Source organism: Chiroxiphia lanceolata, chromosome 14, assembly GCF_009829145.1.
Source record: "Chiroxiphia lanceolata isolate bChiLan1 chromosome 14, bChiLan1.pri, whole genome shotgun sequence".
NCBI lineage: Eukaryota > Metazoa > Chordata > Aves > Passeriformes > Pipridae > Chiroxiphia > Chiroxiphia lanceolata.
Genome location: NC_045650.1, coordinates 14455653 through 14481262, shown reverse-complemented (window position 1 = coordinate 14481262; position 25610 = coordinate 14455653). Strand labels below are relative to the sequence as shown.

General features: G+C 40.0%; 1 protein-coding gene and 1 long non-coding RNA gene across 3 annotated transcripts in view; one reads left to right on the top strand and one right to left on the bottom strand.

Annotated features, from left to right (window-relative positions):
* CHRDL1 (chordin like 1) overlaps positions 1-19063 on the top strand; it is a 39262-nt gene extending 20199 nt beyond the window's left edge. Inside the window, exons 5-12 of one of the 2 annotated variants that reach the window (XM_032702441.1) lie at positions 4559-4704; positions 5467-5560; positions 7630-7697; positions 8962-9136; positions 12417-12611; positions 14281-14445; positions 15526-15615; positions 16442-19063. In XM_032702441.1, coding sequence (XP_032558332.1) covers positions 4559-4704; positions 5467-5560; positions 7630-7697; positions 8962-9136; positions 12417-12611; positions 14281-14445; positions 15526-15615; positions 16442-16572 — 1064 coding nt within the window. In that variant the 3' untranslated portion in view covers positions 16573-19063. Of the gene's footprint in view, positions 1-4558; positions 4705-5466; positions 5561-7629; positions 7698-8961; positions 9137-12416; positions 12612-14277; positions 14446-15525; positions 15616-16441 lie in introns of both variants that reach the window. The other variant, XM_032702440.1, reaches the window with a different exon arrangement.
* The window catches only part of LOC116794097, a 69874-nt gene continuing 54915 nt past the window's right edge, over positions 10652-25610 (bottom strand). Inside the window, exons 4-5 of the long non-coding RNA XR_004359685.1 lie at positions 12374-12507; positions 10652-10812 (exon numbers count right to left, since the gene is read on the bottom strand). This is a non-coding gene — a long non-coding RNA (uncharacterized LOC116794097). The remainder of the gene's footprint in view (positions 10813-12373; positions 12508-25610) is intronic.

The following is a 25610-nucleotide window of genomic DNA, read 5'->3' as shown; positions in this document are numbered from 1 at the left end:
AATTTCCATAACATATCTGTGGTTTATCAAATTCATATCTAACACTGTTTTGTCAGACTATCAGGAAAGCACTGGTGCTGCAGTTCACACCAAGGTGGCATCCCTTCACGGCAAACATTTTGCCATACTGTTTCTTCACAGGCTCTGTCAAATGAACCACAATTCATGAAATACAGGCACTATAGTGAACTTCTACATCAGGCTGTACAACAGATCTTAGTTGATACAAATCTTGTTTTTATGGATCAACAGTTCCTCATAGTTCAAGCATCTATCTCAATCTCAGAAAGTGGCATTCAAGCAAGTACCTTGGCTGAGTCCTGAAGGAAACCCTTCTACTGCCTTCATTGGGGCTAGAATTTACCTTGAGTGTGTGGGACATCAGTGAAAAACAGCCAAGGTAGGCAAAAGGAGCTGGACAGAATCCCACGTTTGGAAGAGAGGAATGGTTGGATATAAGGTTTCAAGCATAGCCACCAAAGTCTCCAATTGCTTTTAAAAAAAATGTTTTTAAGCGAAACCATTTTTGATACAGTTGTATTCTGTTGTGTGTTTGTAAAATCTGAAAGATTTCTTCAGCCAAGTTCAACCTTTAAAGTTACTTACAGGATAAATTCAAATCCATAGCAAGTCACATGAAGCCCAGGTCCTACATCTTAGCCCCTGCAGTTCCTTCATGCTCACGCTGGTGAGAAAGCTCTGCTCTCCATATTGCAGACTCATGGTCTTATCTCGATTGTGCTAAAATTGTAGGCAGATGTAAGCATGGCCTCTTAGCTTCTATACAGAAGCCTGAACCCTTATAGAATAAATGCCAATGACAGAAACAGAGATATTTCCTTTTTGACTGAAGCTATAACATCTTTACTCTGTATGTTATATGTTGCTTCCACTGACGTGTGAAGAATGCCAGAAAAAAAGCTCAGATTGAACCCAGTTAATTAAAAGGATTCACACAGATGGTTTGCCTGGTACTTTACAGAGGCAGCTAATTAAAGCAATGTTAGTCAGCACCATTAAAATGCCAGATAAAGCTTTTGGAACAATCCTGATTAGGCAGCAAGGTTTACAAATAGAGCTTTGAGCAATGCAGTGTATTTGCAGTTAATTACTCTAATTCTAACGTGTCTTAACTAAGGCACAGAATCATGCATGCTGATACCAATATTAATAAGATTTTTTAAAGCTCAAATGTGGCACTTATTAAAACAATCCACAATGACTCTAATTTCACATTTTACAGGAGAATATGATATCATGGGGGAGTCTGAACTCCTCTAATTAGCCATGATTTAAAGAGCACTAGGAAAAAAACAAAGGAAAGTACTAGTTGAAGAAAGTCAGTCACACACTAGCAAAGTGAGAGAGAGAAACTGCACCAGACATAAGTTATATTTAGACACAGAATATAAACAAAGCTTCCTTGCAGGTTCAGGCCAATGCTGTGTTTGGAGATGATCAGTTGTGCTCTCCAATATGCTGTCTCCAATATATGACTGCATATATTTTTTTGCAATAACAACTGTTTGGTCTTGATCTGAAAACCTCTTCTAAACCTTATTCTGTGCAATGAAATAGGTCCCGTCACTTAATGTGCTAATAGATAATCATATGGACAGGTGTGTGCAGCATAGGACTTAAACCATGGTCTTACTCCCTGTAATTGAAACTTGGCTTTTCTTACAATTATTTCATCAAATAAGGCTTCAACTCCCTGAAAGGATGTTGTAGTGAGGTGGGTGTCAGTCTCTTCTCACAAGCAACAAGTGACAGGATGAGAGGAAATGGCTTCAAGTTGTGCCAGGGGAAGTTTACGTTAGGTATTAGGTAATATGTTTACATGGACAGGGCTGTGAAACATTGGAACATACTGCCCAGGGAAGCGGAGGAGTCACCATCCCTGGAAGTGTTCAAAAAATGTGTGGATATGGCACTTGAGGACATGGTTTAATTGTGAACGTGGTGGCTGTGCTGGGTTGATGGTTGGACTTGATCTTAAAGGGCTTTTCCAACCCTAAAGATCCTATGATGCTATGATTCAAAATAGCAATAGAATTTCATCCCATATTCCAAAAATAGGCAGATGCATGTGTGTTTTCAGCTGCATGATATGATTTAGCTATTACAGGCCTAACTTCTATGATCAACTTAAAAGAAATATAGATGAAAACAACTACCTAGTGCAACTCTCTACCATCATTTTCCAAGCAATAGAAGCTTCACCATCCTCTTTTATTTAGAAGCCACAGTTTAGAAGTATTTCATACTCAGATTTCATACTGAGTTGAGTGATGTGGCATATACCAAGGTATATCTGCAGTAAAATTTACTCTCTTCATCCAATACCCAGAGAATTCACTACGAGTCATTCAGGTATTGGTCTTTGCAAATGTCAGACCACAAGCCAAACACTGCTTTTGGACAGGCATCCTACATGGGCACAGCAATGTCCTGCAGAGGCTGTGTGAACAGGGCCTCATATCCAGTCAAGAACCATCTGTATTCTCCTTTCATTTCTCCTTCCATTTTCATTTCTTCCCAGTTTTACTGCTCTCTCAGCTGCCCAAGGGGCAAGGAGATAACTAAAGGTTTGTCTATCTCTCCTGCTTTCCATGAGGTGACTCTCAGAAAGCCCAAGAAACTATGGAGATACAAGTTTTGGGAGGTAGCACAGTCCTGAGATGTGCCTCTTTATCCATGTTTTCCAATATTTGTGCCTAAGTGGTAGCTGAATCTGTCACCGGAATCTTTTGCTGATGAGTTGCAAAGGATGGGTCTTAGTCGGAGCATACGTGTTGCCATTCCAGAATGTTCAGTACTAGCAAACATACAGAAAGGGTTGAAAGCACTGCATTTCTATGTCAAACACAGGTGTTGTCAGAGCTCTGAACTCTTTATAAGATTTTGTAAAGGTATCATTGGACACCCTTTATTGCACTTGAAATAACGATGTATGTGATGTTTCAAAGGAGGAAGTGCAAATAACATGTGTCAGGCAATGAAATGTCAGGCAAGGAACATGAACTGGCTGACTCTGCCAGTCTCCTGACCCAATAGACTCTCTGACACTGTAGTACATGTATGTTCCACAGCCAGATTTGACATTTACCATTCAAAATATTATTAACATTTGACGGACCAGTGTAACTAGATATATGCTTTTATGGAAAACTAAATGTTAATGTTTAATGCCGGTGCACAGCGGCAGAAAACTGCTCTTTCACTTGAGCTCCCAGCTGAAAAATTCTGTGGTATCATGGTTTCACAAAAAAATCTCTCCAGGTTTATCTGATAGGTAACGAAAGGAGCTGTAGCAAAACCTGAATTTTTAGGTCAGGTTTCTTTTACATGAAAGCCCAAACCCGCTGCATGAAATTTCAGCTGCATTCCTAGAAATTTGCAGTGATTCGGGCTCCAGAGAACAAACACTTCACTGTTACTTCCATAGAGCTCTTGTTTGAAATGGGTTTTTCCCCTGCTGAGATACTAAATTCATGTGAGTGTAAATGTATAGTGCCAGGTTCACTGCCCAAGTGGAATCAACTGGCTTATATTCCATAGGTAAAGTGTAATCCCGTTGCACAGTTTATCAACTGCTAATAGTTAAACAGTCTAGGGGATGTTTTAGCATAAGGTATGGATAGCTTAGTGTCTTAGAAGAACACTTAACCCATGTGGTGCAGAACTCAATGTGATACTGAGGTGAAACAGGAGGTTTCAGGGTTTGAATTGATGCTGCCATCTTGTGCACTTTGTCATATGCCCTGAGTTCTGCAAACAAAGTGCACTCTTTTGCACATCTGACACTACAACATGCGTATCAGAGGAAAATCAAGGTTCAGGTGGCTTTTAACATCTGCCTTAGACAAGTTTTGCCCATTTTGAAAACAACAGCAGCAATGAATAGTGAGGAAGAAACACCTGCTTAGTGCATAAACTCTCTCAACATAGTTCCCTCATCAGTATTCCTGCTCCTCTACCAGAACTTTTGTGCCTATGGCTGGTGTGGAACCATGCATGGAGTCATGCATGCCCTGTGGCACAACCTGCTAACCTGCAATTAAGTCTCCTATGGGCTACAAGAATACAAATCATTAAAAAAAAGACACCAGTACTAAGAAGGGGGAAACCATGCCAGAACAGTGCTATTGATAGTGGGATTCTGTGTGTATACAGCACCTAATGCCTTCTACATTAAAGCATGAAAGAGCCATGTAAATGTAACAAGTGGGCACATAACTGCACCCATCTGTCCTGATACCAAATGCTACAGAACAAGAGAAAATACTGCAGCATGAGACAGGGCCATTAGTGCTGGCATTGCAGTTGATCATCAGCATCCTAAGATTAACTGGGACAGTCAACTCGAAGTGTGAATTACTAAAATTCAGCAAGATAGCAGCATGAGAATATCACTTGTACTTTGTAGGATGACAAAACTTGTCCTTCCTTAACAAAGAGAAATGAGGGAGAAGGGAAGCTTTTCCTCCCCCATATTTATGATATTGCAAGTTATCAAGAACATTTGCATGAAGTGTTCCTTTCCCATTGCTTCCAGAGGACTCCCTTTTCTCAGTAAGCAGCAAAATCACTGGGAAATCCTGTGAATACAATGGCACCACCTACCATCACGGCGAAATGTTTGTGGCTGAGGGGCTTTTCCAGAACAGGCAAGCAAACCAGTGTGCCCAGTGCAGCTGCTCAGTAAGTAACACAACTTGACAGAGCCCTGCTCTGTCTATGCTCCAGTTCTCCTTTCTAGAAGACGTGACACTGAAATGTAAGCAATACATTTGCAATAGCAAAGGCTGGGAATTGAGAATTAATGCTGAAACTCATGAGAGTGCTCAGAGTCAGTGTGCAGCACCTGGTAAATGACAGGCGACCTCTTACACACAGTGCACAAAGCGTACCCTGTCAAACATCTGCTCTAAGTGAGCTTACAGTGCAGAGGCAGCAGGTAAAATATTGCTGCTTGGCATATATAGAATATTTCGGTTCAACCTGACTGGAAAATGTAGCACTAAGCCAATGACTGATTTCATTTGGACTGAGCTGATAAGTAAAGGGCCCCAAGGCTGGGAGCGGACAGCTCTGAACTGGCACTGGGCCAGAGAGCCATTCCTGAGATGTCACCAATTCAAATCCAGTATATTTGAGCACTCACCCAGTGACTCTTCAGAGCCAGTGTCTGAACCATGACATCCCTATCAATCCAAACAGCTCTTCAGTACCAACTATTGGCAACTCTGTACCTCCTCTTATCAAATCATCATCATATTCTTCATTAACTAAGAATTTAACAGGCCAAGTAGTGAACAGACTGTTCAGACTTTTCATTGGTTTAATATTCTGCTTTTGCATAGAGTGGCATTTATGTAAACATGGATTTAAGCATGTCCATAAAAAAATGAATATACAGAAAAAATCAATGACTCCTAAATTGCCCTTGTGTTTTACTGGCAGGAAGGAAATGTGTACTGTGGGTTGAAGACTTGTCCCAAGTTAACTTGCTCTTTCCCAGTTTCTGTTCCGGAGTCCTGCTGTCCAGTTTGCAGAGGTAAGTTCAAGGACAGACTCTGAATTTACTCCTTTTCGTGTCAGAGCCCTGTCTGTGCAGCAGTTCTGTCACTCAGGACACTATCTCCAAGTTTCCCATGTAATTACAATCCAATACATGTTGGGAAATTAAACCATGAGTGCCAGCAGGGTAACACGGCTACCTTTGTTCTCCTAAATTGAAACAAGGAGAGAACTGATGATAAAGTTGCATCCCCATAATGAGGTAAATCAAGGCTTCAAATGATGTATTGAAATAGCTGCCATTACTCTCTGTAGAAAAGCTTTATAATAAAAGATGAGCTTCTATCTGACAGATTACAAGACCTGCTCAAGTTGTGCAGAATTTCAATTCAAAGGCAAGGGCAATTACTCCGGTTTAAATTAGGTGTTAACCTATATTCAGGTGATTTCAGTATTTTACTAGCAATTGCATTTAAGATCTTGTACACCCAGGGAACTTGATTCTAGGGGCCTTCCCAGCCTTTCTGAATGTCTAAACCTAAATGTCTGTCTAAAAGCCCATCAAAATGTCTGAGAATTTCTAAATGTATTTTATATCTGTATTGTGGCATTTGAATCATCACTTCTAGGGTATCTAAGTATCTATGGCCTGTTCTCAAAGATGCAGATAAGCACCTAAATGTATCTTTGGTTTTCAGAAATGCTACTCTTAATACCAGTGATGCCAGGATGCTTTGAAAAACTCTTGCACCTCTGCTTGCACCTTTGTGCAGCTGTACTCTTTTGAGATTCTGCTTGTCTGAACTCACTGCTATTGCAGTGGTAAAAATAAGGAGTATTATATAGTTGGTTGTGTAATATTTGCTGTGGTACAGGAGTTGTGAAACACAAGCTAGCATAGTCCCAGAGTTCTTGACCTGAGGAGTTGATTGAGTTCACACGCTGGACCAAAAGCTCTGGGCAGGGAAGGGCTGAGCCAGCAAGAAGGTACTTCAAAGTGCATCAGTGCTGATAATGCAGCACGATGCAGAGGGAGCACCACACGCTCTGAGGGAACAAGGTCCTGGACAGAAGCTGTGTAGTCACGTCAGAACAGCAGGCTGTCACAGCCACTCACCCTGGGGAGGTGCAGTGCTAATTAACTTACGTGTGGCACCAAGTAGGACCTGAACTAATCTCTCGGGAGGGCAGTGCTGTGTGCTGTGTAAATACGTCAGCTCAGTCAGAACGAGCAGGAGGATCTCTGTGCAGTGCTCCTTTGCACAGAGATTGTCCCTCAGTCCCACTGCTTTGCTGTTACTCCACAGTACCTTCACAAATCTTGAAATGTTTAGCCAGGCAAACTGCTTATAAAGCTTTCTGTTCTCAGTCAGGCAAGGTGATAGCCCTGGCTTCCCAGGGTGAAATACAGTGATACACTGTTTTAAATGTAATACTTTGACAGTTAATTAAAGTAAATCCTTGTTAATCATCTGATTTCTCTTCCCATATAGTTATTTGAGCTGTATTTGAAACCAGACTCTTCCATTTACAAAAATCAATTTGACTTCCAAAGTATAAACTGTCAGACTCAGCTAGACAGTAAACCAGCCTTACGCTGGAGAAATCAGTCACTTCAGCCAGAGTCACTAATGAGAAACCAGTTCATTTGCATTTCCATGTGAGAGGTGAGATTAAATCGGATTATGCAGTAGAGGCGACCCACTGTCTCCACTGATGCAGGGGTTATTTAATGTATTCTTCTGCCTACTACTCTTATTTAAAAATGTTAAAATGATTATTTATCTCGTAATCAACTTTATCCTTTTCAATATGGCATAAGCTGTTTTATCTCTCCTCTGTGATTCTTATGAAATGAAAAGCTAAACCAAATGTTTGCATCAAGATCTAACACAGCTCATGGGGAGGAAACTGTGAGTCAGTTTCTGCTCCCTGCATGGCCAAATAGATTAATATATTAAAGTTTGCTGATTTTCATATTCATTCCTCTACCACTATTCAGACCCTAAATACAGCTGTAAAGCCGGGTGAGACTTTTCCCCTCTGTATTTCCCAAGGTGTTTCACAGTTACTCCTCTAACTGACACTGCTCTGCTTCACGTACAGGAGATGGAGAATTATCATGGGAACATTCTGATGGAGATATTTTCCGGCAGCCGGCCAACAGGGAAGCTGTAAGTGGGACCTACAATTTAAAGACATATTTTCTTGCTGTGCTGTGCATGACAGTGCATTGGGGGGGAAAAGAGAAAAGGATGATAACAGGTCTGAATACCTATTGTTTCATTCTGGGTTCTGTGAATCTAGCCCAAAATAAGTTTCTTCCACTCAACCTGAATTCATGAATCATGTTGAATTATAAACTCCCATGAGCTCCTGTGGATTCTGGATTTGGTCTTTGTTGTATATGCTCTATAAGAATAAAATTCAACAGCATTTTGTTTGCTATTCAAGCATTGTTTTTAAATCATAATTGCAAACACTTGCTTCCCAGTTCACATACACATATATGTATTTACTCTAGGGGCTTCATTATCTGTGAGGCTAAGAGTTTCCATTAACAACTTATTCCTCAAGAAATAATTTTTATAACAGCATTTGGAGAGAATCTGAAGACCTTTTAAGCATTAGGTGCACTATCCAAAGACATGAACCAACAGGTCTTTAGATGAGTGGGAAGAACCATGCCTGATAAAAGGAGTGCTATAATCTACACTATTCCTTCAGGTCCATGGCCATTTTGAAAAATGATTCTCTGAAAACAGTGTTTTTGCTCTAGAAAGCATGCTGTGTGCTGCTACTACTACTACTGCTGCTGCTGCTGCTGCTGCTTTTCTTTGCAAATGGAATGAGATTTCTAGTCTGTAAAACACATTCTAGTAAGGCTCTGCTCAGGCTGTGCAAGGCTAACTTGGGCCTTGCATGAGAGTTTCAAGCTGCAAGCAAAGAAGAATCTGGGCAGTCATTCTGGATGTGCTCTGCCACTGGAGCCACGGTAGAAAGCAATTTTTATGAAGAAAACTAGACAGGCTTAAAATTCTTCTCATCTGCTCTTAAAGTAGAGTAGATCAGAGTAAGTAGAGTAAGATCAGTAAAGTAGATACCGTAGCTCTGAACACCATTTTGAATAAATGGAGCAAAACAGGCACACCTGGGTTGTAGTTCTTCTTATTCTCTAGAGATCCACACCAGGTCAAGTTCTAAAACTGCCTCTCTGTCCACTGACAGTTAGGGACTTCAGATGACCAACTCAGATAAAGACACCTACATTGACATACAAGACTGGTGAGATGAGTTACATCTGCACATGTGGCTAATGATGCCTGATGAGAGTGGCCACAACCTTATTGCCTGTCTTGAGCTTCTAGTACAGCCCCTCTCCCCATGTTCATTGGAACGAGACATTTACTTTCCTGCTCTCTTTCTGTCCCCAAACAGAGACATTCATACCATCGCTCCCACTACGACCTGTCACCCAGCTCTGTGAGGCAGGTAGTCAATATTCCACGATTTCCCAGTGCCAGGAGTAACCGTGGAGTCCTGCCGGATCCCCAGCAAGCCTCGGGCACAATAGTACAAATCGTCATCAACAACAAGCATAAGCACGGACGAGGTAAAGACAAGTACTTCTTACAGTATTGCTCTGGGCCAGGAATCAATCACCTACAGCTCAGAGAGACTTCTCAAAATATACAACAGAATCTTGGGGATTCACACTGGTATCAAGAAAGCCAGTGCAAATCGGGGAGGCAGAAAGCAATCAGCTATTCAGGGTATGAAATTCCCTCTTGAGCGAGATCAATTCTGCCTGCACAGACAACTGCATTTCACTCTGCAAAGGCACCACAGAACTGTGTTGCTCTCTGAGTTACTTCGTGGGATTGTGCTACACAGTTCTGAGAACTCATGCAGTGTCTACCAGGGGAGTGAGTGCTTTGTGCCACAGAGGACACCATGATGCCTTTAGATTCAACAACTTGTTCGCACAATGGCTCATCCCATAGGAAATTGTTCATGGTTATTTTCTTTACACTCTTTCCTATTTTGTAACTTTACTGGTCATAAACAGCTTATATTTAAACTGCCCTACAAATCTCAGACCGTAAAGTATCAGGGGGTTTTCTGCCCCCAAGGCTTAGCAAATTATGCTTATGAAAGATAGTATCATGTCTTCCCCCACCTTAAGCTTCTTGCCTGAGACAGTGGGATGGAAGGGATGCTTTTTGTCCCCCATGACTGATATAAGAGGCAGAGCAGGCAATTAGCCTGTACTTGATGCCTCAGCTGTAAAAAGGCAAATTTAACCAAGGTAATGAATCTCACTCTAAGAATCCTTTAGTGCCCTCTGCTAATAGAATACAGGACATACTACGTTATGTGGACAGCAGAATTTTGAGCCCATATGGCAAACCATATTCAAGCTATATTCGTCATGCACTCGAGGAAGGACAAAAATAAAGGGAAAATACCAATTCACCAGTTAGTGAGACAGCAGGTTTTGTAGTGGGATGCTCAGTTCCCACAGTGGGTGTACCTTGGAGAACAGAGGTGTGCAGGAACAGGTCTAGGAAGACATAAAAGAAATAGCTGTACAAACGTATGCTCAAAAGAGCATCTGTCCACAAATACCAGTCAGTGTGCACTTAGAAACTACCCACAAAGAGTTAAAAGCCCTTGTATTAGGGCCAACTAATCTTTTAAGGTATTAACTAACAGAAGGAATGTTGGCTATAGGATCTTTGTTATCCACCTGAACAAGCATGAAAAAACATTCAGATCATGCCAGTGTTTTATGCTGAATCTAGGAGCAGGAATCTCCATGCAGGGCAATGTCTTTGACATGTAATTCACACATGAAGACATCATCAAAGCAGTTTCTAACTGACTTGTTTCAGCAAATAAAGAGCATACAGACGAATAGCATAGTTCTGGATGCAGTATAATTTCAGACACTCACTGCCTGGAGAGTGTCTGAGAGATCCCCATGATGGAAATAGGAATGCTGACCACATGTTTTCTTTTGTTCCTGTGCAATTAGCAAGTGTTCTATTAATTAATGCACATGCCCCTTGAGACACATTTCAACAAGTTAAAAAATAAACACACAACAACTCTCCTCACGTGGAAATACTGTGTAGTTGTGTGGATACAGATTTACCATTCTGAACATGAAGAGCACTAAAAACAGGGTATCAGGGAACCAGGAGTTATTTGCTGTATTTTGGCTTCTACTAGAGGCTTCATCTTCTCCCTTAGAGTAAATATTTAACTGTTCTGTGCTAAACAACCCTTAAAAGACAGAAAATATGTATCACACAATGTCCTGTATTATCCCTTCATCTGTCAGGGAGAAATCATGGAGTATTTATGTCCATAAAGGATCTGAAGAACTCTGGATGGGGGGAAAAAATCCCTATAAGCGTAGATATAACTAATAATATGATATTTGAGCATGTAAGAAGCCTACTGAGCAGCTGAGTACTTACCGGTTTTCTCATTTATAGTTTTTTCTCCCATGTTCTTAGTACATAGATAAAACATGGCTTTTTATTTGAGAAACAAAATTGTTTCCTACCTCTAAAATAAAACCATGTCTTAAGAAAGAGTTAAAAAGTAGCAGTTTAGAAACCAAATGATAGCATAACCCCATGAAAGAAAATACATTGCAAAAAACACTCCCCATAAATCTCAGTAACTCAGTAAAGTATAAGCCAGTTGGTTACATCTGTTACCAGTTAGATATAAATTTCAGATTACAGATAAAAATTAAATTGCTTTTGAAAGTTACAGGCAAAATTGGAACATATTTTACAAATAAAAACATTAATAAAAATGATGGCATATTAGAAGAATTGGAAATATTTACAACATATCCCAGCTTCACTTCAGTTGCTTTTAGAAATCAGGCTGTGTCCTTTATTTCACCTTGTTAGGATTAGTTTGCATTTTTCTTTGTGTTTATAAAATATTTAAAAATAAAGAAGTAGGGTTTATAGGACAAATGCAAACATGGTGTAAAGTGATATAATTCCCATCAACTGCTGGGTGACCCAAAGTGGCTTCTACCAGGCATAGATTTTTCCACTCTCCTTGTGTCAGCTGTATTTCTCTGACTCCCAAGGGCTCTGATGAATAAATATTCTGAGGCTCTTAGATGCTATTAGAATGAAATTTCAGTCCCATATGCATCCTTTCATGTTAATGTTTTCTTGTGATTCCAAAAGCCAAATGTCTCTATATACCTATAGACATATATATTTCCACAGAGGACATTAAACTTCATTTTGCAACATTCCCTTGCTTTGTTCTGTGTGTTATGTAGCAGAACTCTCATGCAAAAGCAATAAAAGGCCCAGGTGGCACTAATCCATCCTGCTGATAGCATGGCTCTCTTCAGCTTATGGCTGAAGCTGTGCAGATGACTCAGTAGCAAATAAGAGGATTCTGTCATCTGCAAATTCAATTCCAGCAGCCAGAGCCACTGTAGCAGGCTGTGTCCTGTGTGTGGACTGAGATTAGGAGGGGAAGGAGGAGTGAGTTTTATGAGCTGGTTAATGGTGCACAACTGAAATGCACGGGGGGGAGCCAGTCAGATACTTGACTCAGCCACCTTCACTGTTTTCCTCAAAACAGCAATGGACATCAGCATCAGCAGAGTTGGAATCAAGGCAAAACTGCTCAGAAAAGGGTGATCACAGGCTCAGGCTCATTTTAAGTAACAAAACTCCAAGTTAAAATTACCAAGCAGAGAAATGAGCCAGACACTAACAGATGACATATGGAGACACTGCTTTAAACAAATGTGCACGAATCAAACAAATGTGTATAGAGAGGTAGTCAGTGAACATACCTTTTCCAGTTGTACTTTTTCTTCTTTTTGTTTTCTTTCGTAGTTTGTGTTTCAAATGGCAAAACATACTCTCATGGTGAATCTTGGCATCCTAATCTCCGGGCCTTTGGAATCGTAGAGTGTGTGTTGTGCACCTGCAACATCACCAAACAAGAATGTAAGAAAATTCACTGTCCAGAACAATATCCCTGCAAATACCCTCAGAAAGTAGAAGGAAAATGCTGTAAAGTCTGTCCAGGTAAAACAAAGTTGATCACAGACCATCTTTTTGCTGTGCATGTTAAGGGGCTTGGCTCAAGCCCTCCGGTCACAATAACTCTGATGCAAACGGCAGGAGCTGTGCCCGTGCTAAGGTGTGTGAGAAGTCTCAGTGGGGGACAGGCAGAGCTGCCTGGCCAGCTCTGCTCTCACTGCTGCTCCTCAGACAGGGGCCATGCTGCCTGGCACATGTGTTCTGATCAGTCACTGCCTTTCTTTCTGCTGTTAGCACGACTTCCTAGCGCTCATTGCCAAAGAGAGTATTGCAGAAATGTATACAGAAAGTTCATTACTGTCATAAGACTCTCGTCCTTCCCCCACCCCAGTGCCCACAGAACTTTCAAATCATTTTATAGCTTGTGAAATTTGTGTGGAGATAACATCATTTCTGCTTTTTAAAACGTACCAGAAGGATTCAAAACTCTGATTGGTGTCAGTTACGTAACCTAACCCATAACATAAATACTAGTTTATCACAGGTTTAGCATTGTGTCTTTTCTGCACTAATGATAAAACTTATGTAGACATTACTAAAATAAATGGCTACAGCTAGTGAAAAATCTGCTAACAGGAATATGCTGAGGGTCTGCCAAATGACCAGCCATGTCGCATGGGATACAAAGGGTAAAGGAGTGTCCAGTTCCCTTATGTGCCTTTAAACTTCTTCTCTAATCTGTACGGCCCATTTCTGTGTTTGTTTGCTGATGCACTGGGCAGAAATGCTCAGCCATATATAGAATTCACACTTCCCATCTTTTGCTGGCCTTGCTTACTGGGGTAAAAAGCAGTGCCAGTAGGCAGGCAGGAGATGTGTTATCTAGAGCTTTTGGATACTTGTGAAGCAGAGATCCACAGCTTTCAGTAGAAGAACATCCAACAAAACCTGGCTAACAGGCTTCAATTGAAAATTTAATGGCAAAAAGAAAGTTATTGTCTTGTTCTTTGAGATTCTGTGTGCCCATTTTAAAGAAAGCTGAATCTCTTCCTGCTGTCTGTCTTGTATGTGTGGAAAATTATTAGGTGTTTCCACAAACAGAAGTCCAAGCCTCTGAGTTGCATCATCTCTCTTACATTCTTGTCCAACTTCCAATTGCAAACAGAATAATTACAATTTCTACTTATATGCTCTACAACTTTACCAGGTGGGCAAAAGATAATGTGCCCTATGGCTAGCCCAGGCTTGCACTGGCCAGCTGGCTGCTGCTGAGCAAAGTGCAAACCTCCTGGATTCTGCCTGCCCTTCTCTTCAGCAAAGCATGAATTTGGTTTTCTTCACTCTGACCAACCACCAATTTTCATTTAGTTATTACCTCTGAGATTTCTATCATTATTTCAAATATTCTTGAAAAGGGGACAACAGATTTAAAAATTGTGAGGAGTCTCCCAGACCACATGGTGTTACAGCTCATTTCCTTAGGAAACTGGATTATAACTATGAATACTGTATTGCCTCCATGAACAGGCCACCAGAACCAGAATAGAACACTGTTAAGTGTCTGGGGCTTAGCTGGAGATGGATTTGAGTGGCCATACAAATGAAAATGCTACTTTTAAGCTAAACCTGCTTGGCTATTGGTGCCAAATAAGTTCTGGAGGACTTGATTACAGCTGTAGTAGGTGTTTTGTGCTTTTTTTTTCTTTAACAGAAGATGTGCCAAGTCAAACCTTTGACAACAAAGATTACTTCTGTGGGAAAGAGACATTTCCTGTCTATGAATCTGTTTTCACAGAAGAAGGAGAAACCATCAGGAAAATTGCAATAGAGATTGAAAAGCCACCTCAGATAGAAATACATGTGTGGACAATTAGAAAAGGTGGGTTGAGCAAGTTCTTTCTTTAAACAGTGTATAATCTGCCATTAAAATCCCAGGATAGTTTAGAGATCCAAACATTTTGAGACTGCTGTTCTTCTGGCTTTTTAGGATATCACTATTACAGCCACTTCAAACATAGACAAGTTTTGCTGAATAAAACCCATTAAAAACACACAAAGCTGGAGTTCTGCTAACTCCTACCCTTCATTGGGAGCAAAGGCACAATGACAAAGAGGTTGTCAGCAATATTCTGTGTAATTTATTTCAGAGAAATGAGTTTGAACCGAGTGCCTGGAGGCTTTTATTTAGGATGGACCAAAAAGCTTTCCATTGAAATCAGTCTGTCCTATCTATTGTAGTGATGCTACATCCATGATGGTCTAGAATATGGGCCAAAAATGTGTTAAGGATGGAAACAATATCTTTTACTAGACTAACTGGTAAAATTAGAACAAAACAGAAAAGCATCGAGAAGCACTGGTGCAAATCACGAACTTTTGGTGTAATAAAAATTATCTTCAGCCTCCTAAAAATCAAATCTACTTAATCTCTTTTGAATAAAGAGCATATGATCCTCATAGGAAATCCTCACAGAGTGCAACCCTGTACATGGAAATGATACATCTCTAGAAAGTGCTTTAAAGCAGAAACCTAAGGCCAAAGTGGGAGCAGAAAAGAAGTCACAGAGCATTGGATGGTTCACACATACCATGAGTGTTCAAGAAGCCACAAAGCTTCATAATGATTTGACAGTGCTGTTGTGTGCTGGCTCATGACAGGCAAAATGGTATCTGCAAAACGATACTGTTTTTCTCCAAGACACTGGGATTTTTGGCTTCTCTTGTAATCTTACATTTATGCATAATAAGGAAAGATTCAGCTATTTTGGAAGAGAATTGGCTGATTCTCACACCCCTCACAATCCATGGAAAGATTTACAGGGGAGTAGCAAGAAAATGGGTGGGGGAGGGTGGAAAACAGAATAAAAAAGAAAGAATAGTCTGAAAATTTCACAGAAAGGCAGGTTTAGAAGAACGGGCACATTTCCAGTAACATGCATTTCTCATTTCTTTGCTGAAGGGATTCTGCGTCACTTCTATGTTGAAAAAGTGTCCAAAAGAGAATTTGAAGAACTTCCTTACTTCAAGTTGATAACAAGGACAACCCTTAGTAAGTAAAATTCTGACCTCTTGAGGTTTCTACTCTTCATATTATCATAGCAGTGAAAAACATTCTCTGTTACTCAACACAGTGAAATGGATGTACTAACTTTTCCTCTTTGATTTCTTCTTTGTATTTCATCGAGTTTGGGATTTTGATAGTAGTTGGCAACTACTAATTCAGCTGATTTAATAGTTGAACTAAGATACAGATATTTTTAATTCCTAGTTCTTTTGCATTATAACTTGTAATTTTTTCTACATTTTTTTTTCTAATTAAGTAAAGAAGTCTTTTTCCCAGGGATAATATATTCTTAATAATACAGGCCTATTGAGATACAGTAATCTTTTCGTAGAAAAAGTTCCCTAATTTTTTGCTGTCAGCCTTTCTTAGCTTGCCATTGTTATCTGTAATGTAGTTATCAGGACAGCATGCATTCATATCAGAATTATCAAAAATGTTAATTACAGGCAGATAGACAGAGTTCATAGCACATAAACACTTAGACATGTTGCTTCCCACTTCTAAATACTTTGGTTTCCAGGATATCCATTGTCATAAGTGGTTGAATAAATAGAGCCAACTTACAGGACTACTTAATTAAAGAAAATAATAATAATATTCTGGTCCTTGTTTATAATTTTTAATAAGGTTATTTTGCATGGAATATGTTACGTGATTGTAAGATACTTTGAATATTTTCCATGGGAGGACTGGACATTCCCTCTTTGACTATTGTGCATCATTTGGTTTGCAGAGTGCTTATAAATGTCTTCAAAGTTCCCTGTGCCCTTTTCTAAGTCAGTATCTGTCTCCTTTGTGTTTTTGTTTTCAGGCCAGTGGAAAATATTTAGCGAGGGAGAAGCTCAGATCAGCCAAATGTGTGAAAGCAGAGTGTGCAGGACCGAGCTCGAGGATTTGGTAAAGGTTTTGTACCTTGAAAAGTCTGAAAAGGGTCACTGTTAAGGGAGACAGCACTGGAGGGAAAAACACAAGAAAACTTATGAAAACTTGGATCTGCAGCTGGACTGCAGGCTTATTTTGCTTAAGTCAACAGTTGCCCTAAAACCCAAAACTATAATGCAGTAATTATTCACATCATGCACAGCAAATTTGCTGCTTTATGTGTAGTGGTCTGTGTCAACCATTCAAATATCTCCTTCAAAAACTAGGAGGCTCTGTATTACTGGTGGGGGAAGGAGAAAGAGAGACTGTGCTTTCCCAGAGTTGCATTTCTTTACAAGTTAAAAAGAGAAAACAGAACATTATTATTACTATTATTATTTGGCAAATTATTCAAACTATTGAAAAGAAGAACACCTAAAAAATGTGCAGGAGTTATAGAGAGCATTATTTCCTGTGCTAAATTTCTGGTGTTGAAATGACTCTTGGATTTCTCTTAGTAGTGGAGGAAAAATACAAGTGATACAATACTTGTGCTGGAAACATAAAAAGCAGATTTAAACTAACAAACTCCTAAGCAGCCTGCCTTTGGGATGATGTCTTGTAGTTGAGCAAACAAAGTCCATAAACTGAACAGCAGGTGTTAGTGGCAATCACTATATTTTTGTAGCAATTGGAGCGAATGTTCGCTTTTAAGTGGTTTTTAGTGTTTCCTCCACCCACTTCTCTAAAAAATGTGAAGTGTTAGCTCCCTATCACAGCCCTAATAACTTCATTATTCTGGGCCCTATTAACACATGGTCTTGGCTGATAAACCACCTTCTAAAGTGATGGGGCAGAAGGTAGTGAAGTACTTGCAGTGTTTTCAAAACACCTAGACTATTAAACCTCACAATTAATTAACTCCTCAAAAGTTGTGACAGGGATTAATTTATTTGTTCTGATTTGTTACAAACCTAATCTTGTGCATTTTTCTGAGAATGACCTCTCACTTCTCACGCTTCAAGGACATCTCTCTCCCATGACAAACACCAAACAGCTACAGCAGGCCTTTAGAGCACAACAGCTCTGTGACAACTGTTGTGAAGAAAAACAAATCTGAGTCTGTTAAATTTAGTATAGCATGTCTACAGTGTGTCTACTTATTCTGCAGAATAAGTGTAAGTATAATTTAAAAACTGTTTTCTCTGAAGAGTCACCAAAATCCTGCACTGCACCATGGCTGCAATGTTGGATTAAATCCCAAGATGCGAGTGACTCTGCCTGCTTTTGCTCCCATTTTCTACTCCACAAGCAGACAGAATACTGCTGTTCAAACACATGCTAGGAAACAAAGCTTTATGGAAATGGCCTGAGCCAAGGGCTGGGGCTTCACAGGGAGTAAAATCAACAGTGAGAGCAAAGATTTTGAGGTTTGTTATTCTGCCAGTGACAGCACTCCAGGGTGTCCCCATTCCTAAAAGGATGAAGGTGTGGCAGGGGTTGGTAGTGGATGCCAAAAGCCTGTTCAGGCAGAGCCTCACCATCCTGAGGCGATCCTTGGCTTGAGCAGCAGGCCCTGGCAGCCTCCATCAGCCCCACAGGCCTCAGGATCAGGCTTCTCCATAGCACCCGGGTCCTGCCCGTGCCGCCTGAGCCTCGGGAGGAGTGGGATACAGGGCTTCTCAAGCAAGAGGAGCAAATGAGGAGAACAGACATGAAGGTGAACAAAAGGCTGAAGGGAATTAGAGAATACATACAGGGTGATCTCAGGACCACCCTGCTGTCCCTAGGCCTGGAGAGAGAGCAGATCCAATCTGGGAATACTGGCCATTTGAAAGTACAGCAAGTTGAAATGCAGGAACACCTGGCCATGAGAAGTCCTCTATTACTGTTCATTAAAGGAGAGCTAACTAAACTGTCCCACCACCTTTCCACGGGGACTGTAGCTTTCATAAATCCTGTCCTGGTGTTGGACAGGGGCGTAGCATATCTAAACCAAGGTCCTAAGACCTCACTGCACCAGAGGTTACTGCAGTGTAACTGTAGAAGCAGCAGTTTGCCATCAGCAGCACACATTGCAGTGGCATCTACTGGGCTGAAATGTGCTGCAGAAGTGTAAAATTTTATTATAAATCTTTAGGAAGAGGTTCTGAGGAACTGTAGCGTCTGGTGAGAAAATCAGCAGTTGATTTCTCACCTAACAGGCATTGTCTGTTTGTAGCAGTAGCTGGTGAAAAAAGACTAATTGGAAAGTGTACAGTGTTTGTAATTTTTTTTTATGAAGAAGGCAATCTGCTTTTTGTATTTGTGACAGGACAGGTGGAATCCAGATTGTATATTTATTTTATAATAAACACTTTTTAAGAAAAGCAAAAACAATCATAAGCATAATTTAGTAAAATGTAGCAGTGCATTTTTCCAGTTTCTGGTCACTTAAGACAACAAAATACACAGTGTCATGTTTTTCATTCTCTTCATGAGATGTATGTCTGTTACAGTACTTATTTATGTACTTGTATCACTTTGGCCTGGTTTGATAAATTAATAAACCCTGACGTTGATAATAAAACAAGATGGTTTGCATATGGTGCTGTTGTGTCAAGATATTTGGTTTCAGTGACCTGTTTGCAGTCTGGCTGCTGCCACCTCAGAGAAGGTAAAGCCACATGCCCAGCTGGGTGCAGTGTGTGGCTGCCTGCTGTGAAATCAGTACTGAGCTATGGAACGATCAGATTGGGAAATACCCAATTTAATTCAGCTTTAACCTACCTGCCATGCTAAATTTTAGAAATCAAAGCACTGACATTCTTATATGGAAACCTACTCAAGAAGAAATCTCTCTGACAACAGAGGGAACAGTGCAGGACTTACTGCTTTCTGGGCAATATATATTCTGAAGCTCAAAATAATTGGGGAAATGTTGATGGAATCAATCTACTGTAATGACTAAAATGAGAAGGCTTTCAGAAACATAAGAAAAAGATGTAAAACATTAACTCACACATGGCTAGCAGTGTAACTAAAATGGAGAGAATCAGCCTTGGCAAAGATGAGTGTTCAAAGTAAATCACTTTGTACATCAATTAGTACATCAAATCTGAAATCCAGGATGTCTCTGGAAATTTCTAATGAAATTCATTTCTGTTATTTCATGACACCCTTCATATTTATTTTCGCTATCTTTTCATTTTAGCAAGGAATCTGCTACAAGAATCCTTTCCATGAGAACACTCCTTAGGCACATGTACTTGCTCTGCTTCCTTAACTATGTGAGGGGTGTTCTCCTTCCTGCTGGTTGCAGATTGAAAGTCAGTAACACTCAGGGTTGCACAGCTGCATCCCCATTGAATGTATACTCTTGATTTCATAACATCCAAATGCTTCTTAGCAGCACACTAAATCTTACTTCTCACTTCACTCCTATCCCCCTCTCCTGTCACAGGGATCATCTCTGGCTCCACGTGACTCCACAGGCCAAGAGACAGGGTACTGAGACCAGACCCCTATTCACTGCTATGTTCTTCTGAAAATACTTTTAAATGTACCTACATGAGTACAAGAGAAAGAATGTGTCAGCCTAACTAATGCTCTCATCTTCCTACACTCTCCATTAAAAAAAAGGTCAAAGCATTTCACAATTCAGATGATGACTCCTTCCAAAATAATTGATAGCACATGAAGTATTTGCGTAATGTTGGTGTGCTCTGGTGCCTATTGTGTTATCCATCTAAGATAAAAGCCAAGATTTTTGTAATTTATTGTGGGAGGGGTGAAAATTTACAAAGTTAATCCTTATTTCCATTTATTGCTTTTGTTTGAGGTTTGAAAAATGTCTTCATCTTCTGATCTGAGGTTTTGGACCGTTTTACTTCTTGGGTAAAGTATGTCTGCAACTGCATGAGTATATTGAGTATGAACCCACAACCCTCCCTTCTCACATAACACCAACCCAACTGTGAGCAAGAATGCAAAGCATCCAAAGTAAAAACAAATAATTGATTTTAACTTGGCAAAAGAGTTTTTAATGTAGACACACTGGATGATAGTTCAGCATGTTCACAAAGTGCAGTGAGCCTGACTGCACCACCACTTAAAGTAAAAACGCCCAATCTGTCCTCAAGTGACCTCAGCTCAAGAGACACAGTACATCACACTAAGCTTTACATGTAGCTGACTACTACAAAGAGCACCCATAGTTAGTTGATCTCCACATCAAAATTAAATCTATCTCCTATAGCTTTACTTTCCTGTTTCTCTCTTCTTTATTTGTTTGTTCAGGATGAACACCACAAAATCAGGTGTGTTAAGGCGATGATAACTTAAAACTGCATTCTATTCCCATTGATGTAAACAGCAAAACTCCCAGTCTCTTTAAGAAGGGTCCCTGGAGGACTCGTACCAATACACACTGTACTGGCATTAAACCCACTGTAGTGTGCTCTAGGATTTAGTGTGTACCAAAGGTACGTTTTATACTTTTCACAGGCAGATTCCCAGTCACTTCATGTTCCTCAGCCAGAACTGTTGCTGTAGCCTGTTCCTCCCCAGCCCAGTTCTCCCCTCTGCCAGCAGCTAGGATGGGACAATGAATTTGAGTTCTAATTCTAGAGGCATAAATAGGAGTCAAGTGATGCTTAAGGTTTATGTACTGGGGTATTTTTGTTCCGCATCTCTAAATGGGAAGAGTCAGACTTTCCTCTTAACAAAGCCAGCTTGACATTAACATGGCATTTATTATCATTTCCTGTACTAAAGTGTTGTGCAGCACAGCCAGGTTGTATCCTGCTAAATACGCACTTTGTGGTAGCTGCAGTTCAATAGAGACTGAAACAGTTCCTACATAAACTTTTCTTAGTGTACCCAGGGTGGAATGGGAAGTGTTGTAGAAGCGTCAAACAAGAAAAGTGAGCTCTTGGGCCAGCTTTTTCCTCAGTGAAATAAAAAGACATTATGTAGAAGTATTTATAGTTATGGCTGCATAACTGTCCATAAACTAAAAGGCAACAGTCACCAACTAATCAATCTTCAGAAAGGTCTTCCTAGAAAAAGGAAGATTTGATTTTAAATGCGGTTATTTAGTTAACAAAAAAATATTCTTAGAGACACATGTACAGCTCCAAGTGATGATATGTTCCAGAAGGCTGGGTTTTCATATCTGAGATCATATTTTCAATTCTGTGCTATTAGAAAATATTTCCTTGCTTTGAATGCCTTATAATATATTCCCATAAGCTAAGTCTCACAAAATCTTTGGGTTTAGGTCTAGCCAGACAGTGACGTCCTTTCAAAAAGGGTCCAATGACAACATTAAAAAGCATTAGAGGGTGTTTACTATCAGAACTGATTATCTACTAAGTTTAACTTTGCCATTTATATTAATGCAAACCAGGTGTAAAATTATGCAACCAAATCCTACCAGTAGCCCTTCTCACTCACTTCACACTATGTAAATTATGATAACCAAGTCAAAATTGAGAAAAAAGTGATTTTGAGCTTCAGCAAATGTGCTGAAAATAAAACCCCTGCTGCTATTTTGTTTGAAAGACTTAGTTTATAAATTATGGATTGTCTTCACAAGTGAGAGGAAAAAAATGCAGATTCTTGTACTAATTCAGCCTAGAGTCTCTTTTATTTTGCAATCATAAGCAACTGAAAGACTCAATTGACAATAATGGCCAAAGCCCATAGAGACTTAAGAACTTACAACAGTTTTTCCCACCCTGATTTTTCTTCTTACTTCAAAGTCAGACATTTTTTAAAGACCTTTGCACTGATGAGTCCCTGCTGAAGGGACTGGACGCTTCCCATGACATCAGCTTATAACAAGCTCCCAATTTCTTTATAGTCTGCATGTGTTGGGAATTATTTACCCCATCTAAATCATGTCCATGATGAGATCACTCTATCATAACATGAGACAAAACTATCATAACTACCATGCTCATGATGATCACGACTCACTTTAATACATAGAGTGCCTAGGAAAATGCAGTCACTGACTTACTTTTCAAGCAAGAAGTTAAGCAAACCCTAGAGAAACTGAGGAGCAGAGAAACTCCTGACAATTGAAAGACTGCATTTGAACACTGAATGTTGCAAACTGCAGCTCTTTTTACTGGCCTCTCAATTATTTTGTTTGTTTGTTTTGGCTATGATTAAAATGTTGAAAGGATCATTTATGAGAACAGTCCCTCTAGAATGAAGCTCCGGCAAAATCAATCTACTGAAAGATTCTTGAAGCCATGAGTCCAGTAACAGGCAAATGGGCTTTGCCATTTCTTAGATTACACAGCTCAAACATACCAGAAACTCAACTGTTCCCTTAAAATACATTTCCCCGTAAATCTACATAATAGTCTCTGAAGGTTTTTGTGAAACTCAGTAGAAAGAGATACATCAAGTAGGATTTCAAAGAAAATTATCAGATCAAATTCTATGTAACCACATTAGAGGGACATCTGACCCAACAGAGGAATGAGCACTTCAATCTGGACCGAAGGCACATGAAAAAAATTAGGGAAAATATGATATTGTCTGTTATAAGTGTAAGGAGAAATATTTTTCTCATTTTTCCATTTTCATTTTAAATTGCAGTTTTCAGAGTCATTGCATATCATTCAATGCTACTCCTGCTGAACCACTTGTGAAATCTTAATAGATTTCCAAACTGAAGTTCCCAGGGGACTGCTTAGCCCAGAGGATTAGTAAAGAGGGTAGAGCAGTTGTCATTTTGAGTTCTACTTCAGGGCAGCGGGCTGAACCCAGCAGACCAGCTCTTATTTCCATCTCAGAAAACACATTCAAAGATCTTGCCTGTGAAAAAAGATTGCTCTGGTCTAACACATGAAAGGTAGTCAAGGTGAAACCCCAGGACCTCTTCTGGGGCTGCCTCAATCGGCCAGTGCATCTCAAATCCACTGCTACTGTTCTACAATATGTTACTTAACATATATTACCAAATAAATAGCCAAGAACTGTAGACTTCTCACTGGTATCAAAATAACCTGATTTCTGTCGAGCATCTCCTCTCTATCAGCATCCCTCCAATCCCAGAGCTAAAGACACCTTCTTGTACCTATTCCACTCTGAAAAAAATTCTAGTAAAACAAGATTTTGTAACCCAAAAAAGCAGGAGAGCCAAAATCTGCTTCCTAAGAACTCTTGATGACCTAGCTGGGAGAAACTCGGGAAAATTCCAGCACTGCTGCCAGGGAAATCACAAAGGATCCTGGCCCATTTCTGCAAAGAACTTGTGAAAAGCCAGCCTGCCCCTGCCAACAGCATAACTGTTATTGTCATTAATTGCCAACTGAGAGAGAATCCCAAAAGAAAGTTGGTGATCAGGCTTTGGAGAGCTCAGAATGATGTAATGTTTGACAATAAGCTTTTGACTCAAAGCAGGTAGTCCAACAAGTTGGAAGTGCATTTAGGTAAAATATTTTATAGATAAAAAGCTTCAGGTGCCACATAAACTCTTCAATTTGAAGATTTGACTGTTGTGTAAGAGATGCCAAAATTGGGGAGGAAATGAGAAAATTTGACATAAACTCTTCAAAATGAGCTTTTAAATAAGTTGAAACAGACTGTTGTGCTGTTTCTTACACCTTTAATTTTGCCCTACAAGCTAACTACTTTGGATATGCTTACATCTCTTTTCTCCATTATAAAATCTCATTAACTCCTCACTGGAAACACATCATCTTCCACTATCTTGATAAAACTCATTTTTCCAAAATAATAAATAAAAATAAGGTGAAAACAAGCTTAAGGCAGTGATGGAACTCTTTTATGAAGTGAATAGGTGCTGTCTGTGCCAATACAGTCTGTTTAATCACAGCCTAACATTTTAATTATGTATATAGCTAAGCAGATTTGCTTGCATTGGCTTAATTATTCTGCATGATAATATGAACAAAGGGCCTCTGTTAAAGTAATCAACAAGAATTTTAGCTGGCTGAGTTTCCTCAAATGTTCCAAGAGCAATGACAGATCTGATCATTAAGCATTTACTGCCCCTGAGAGCTATTTTAAACCTGTTCCCTTCATATCACAGCTGGCCTCAAATTCTTTTTATCTGAAAGCCCTAGTAAGACAGAACAAAAGAATGTTTCTCATTTGGAGTGAGCTGTCTGTGTCATCTGTGTGATGTTCACTAGCAGGAGATGTCTATCTTAATGAGCTTTTGGCCAGGAACAGCGCTGCCACTTTCTAACTTTTGTCCAGTTCACAGGGCTCCTGATGCAGGGTGTGCTGGATGTGTTAGAATTGTAAATGAGCCCCAGCAACTGCACATTGCCCGAGGATCCCACAGTAACAATTAAGCACCAGAGTCTGCTCCTGGGGGCCTCTCCTGCCAGATAATTGACCCCGACGGGAGCTATGCAGAGAACCCACGCTGAAGGTGAGGACGCAGAACAGAAGGGAAGGTTCATTATCTTGCAATGAAAGGGAAGTTAGCACCAATGGGAACTGGGTTTTAAAGGACCAAAGGGTTAAAGCTTTCACTTTTTGGAGTCATTTACCATTAATTTCTCCTTTGCCCAACAGAAGCTGACTGTTTTGAAATACACTCCTTTTTTAGTGGGCCCTGGGAAACAGGTCAGTGGTAGCCACGTAAACCCTCCAAACCTAACCATGTATATGGAAAAAGAGTGCAAGAATGCTGGAAAGTTGTGCAGAATAAGACACAACAATAATAAAGACATGTCTTGATCAAAAAGCTAAACATCCTGCCACTGTAAAAACTTTCCACATAAAATGTGGAAGCTCTGAAAGAAAATCAACAGTCAGTGTATTACAACAAGACATGATCCCTCTGGTACCCTGAGAGAGCTGAAGTCCAAGTACTTTCTGATCCCATTTTCCTCTCTGAGTCTCCCTCATCAGCATATTTTCCATCACACACAACCTGCTCTCACAGAGATGACACACGAGAGGAGCACCTGTCCATGCTGCATCTTGAGAGATACAGCTCACCTGCCCCACCAAGGAGATCAGAGATGGGGGGAACAGAACTGCAGGAGTCATCCAGTACCACAGTGGGCATTTACATAATTTCCATGTGGAGTTGTTTTTCAAATATTCATTTTCTTTTTTTTCCTAACTGCTTTAACAAAATT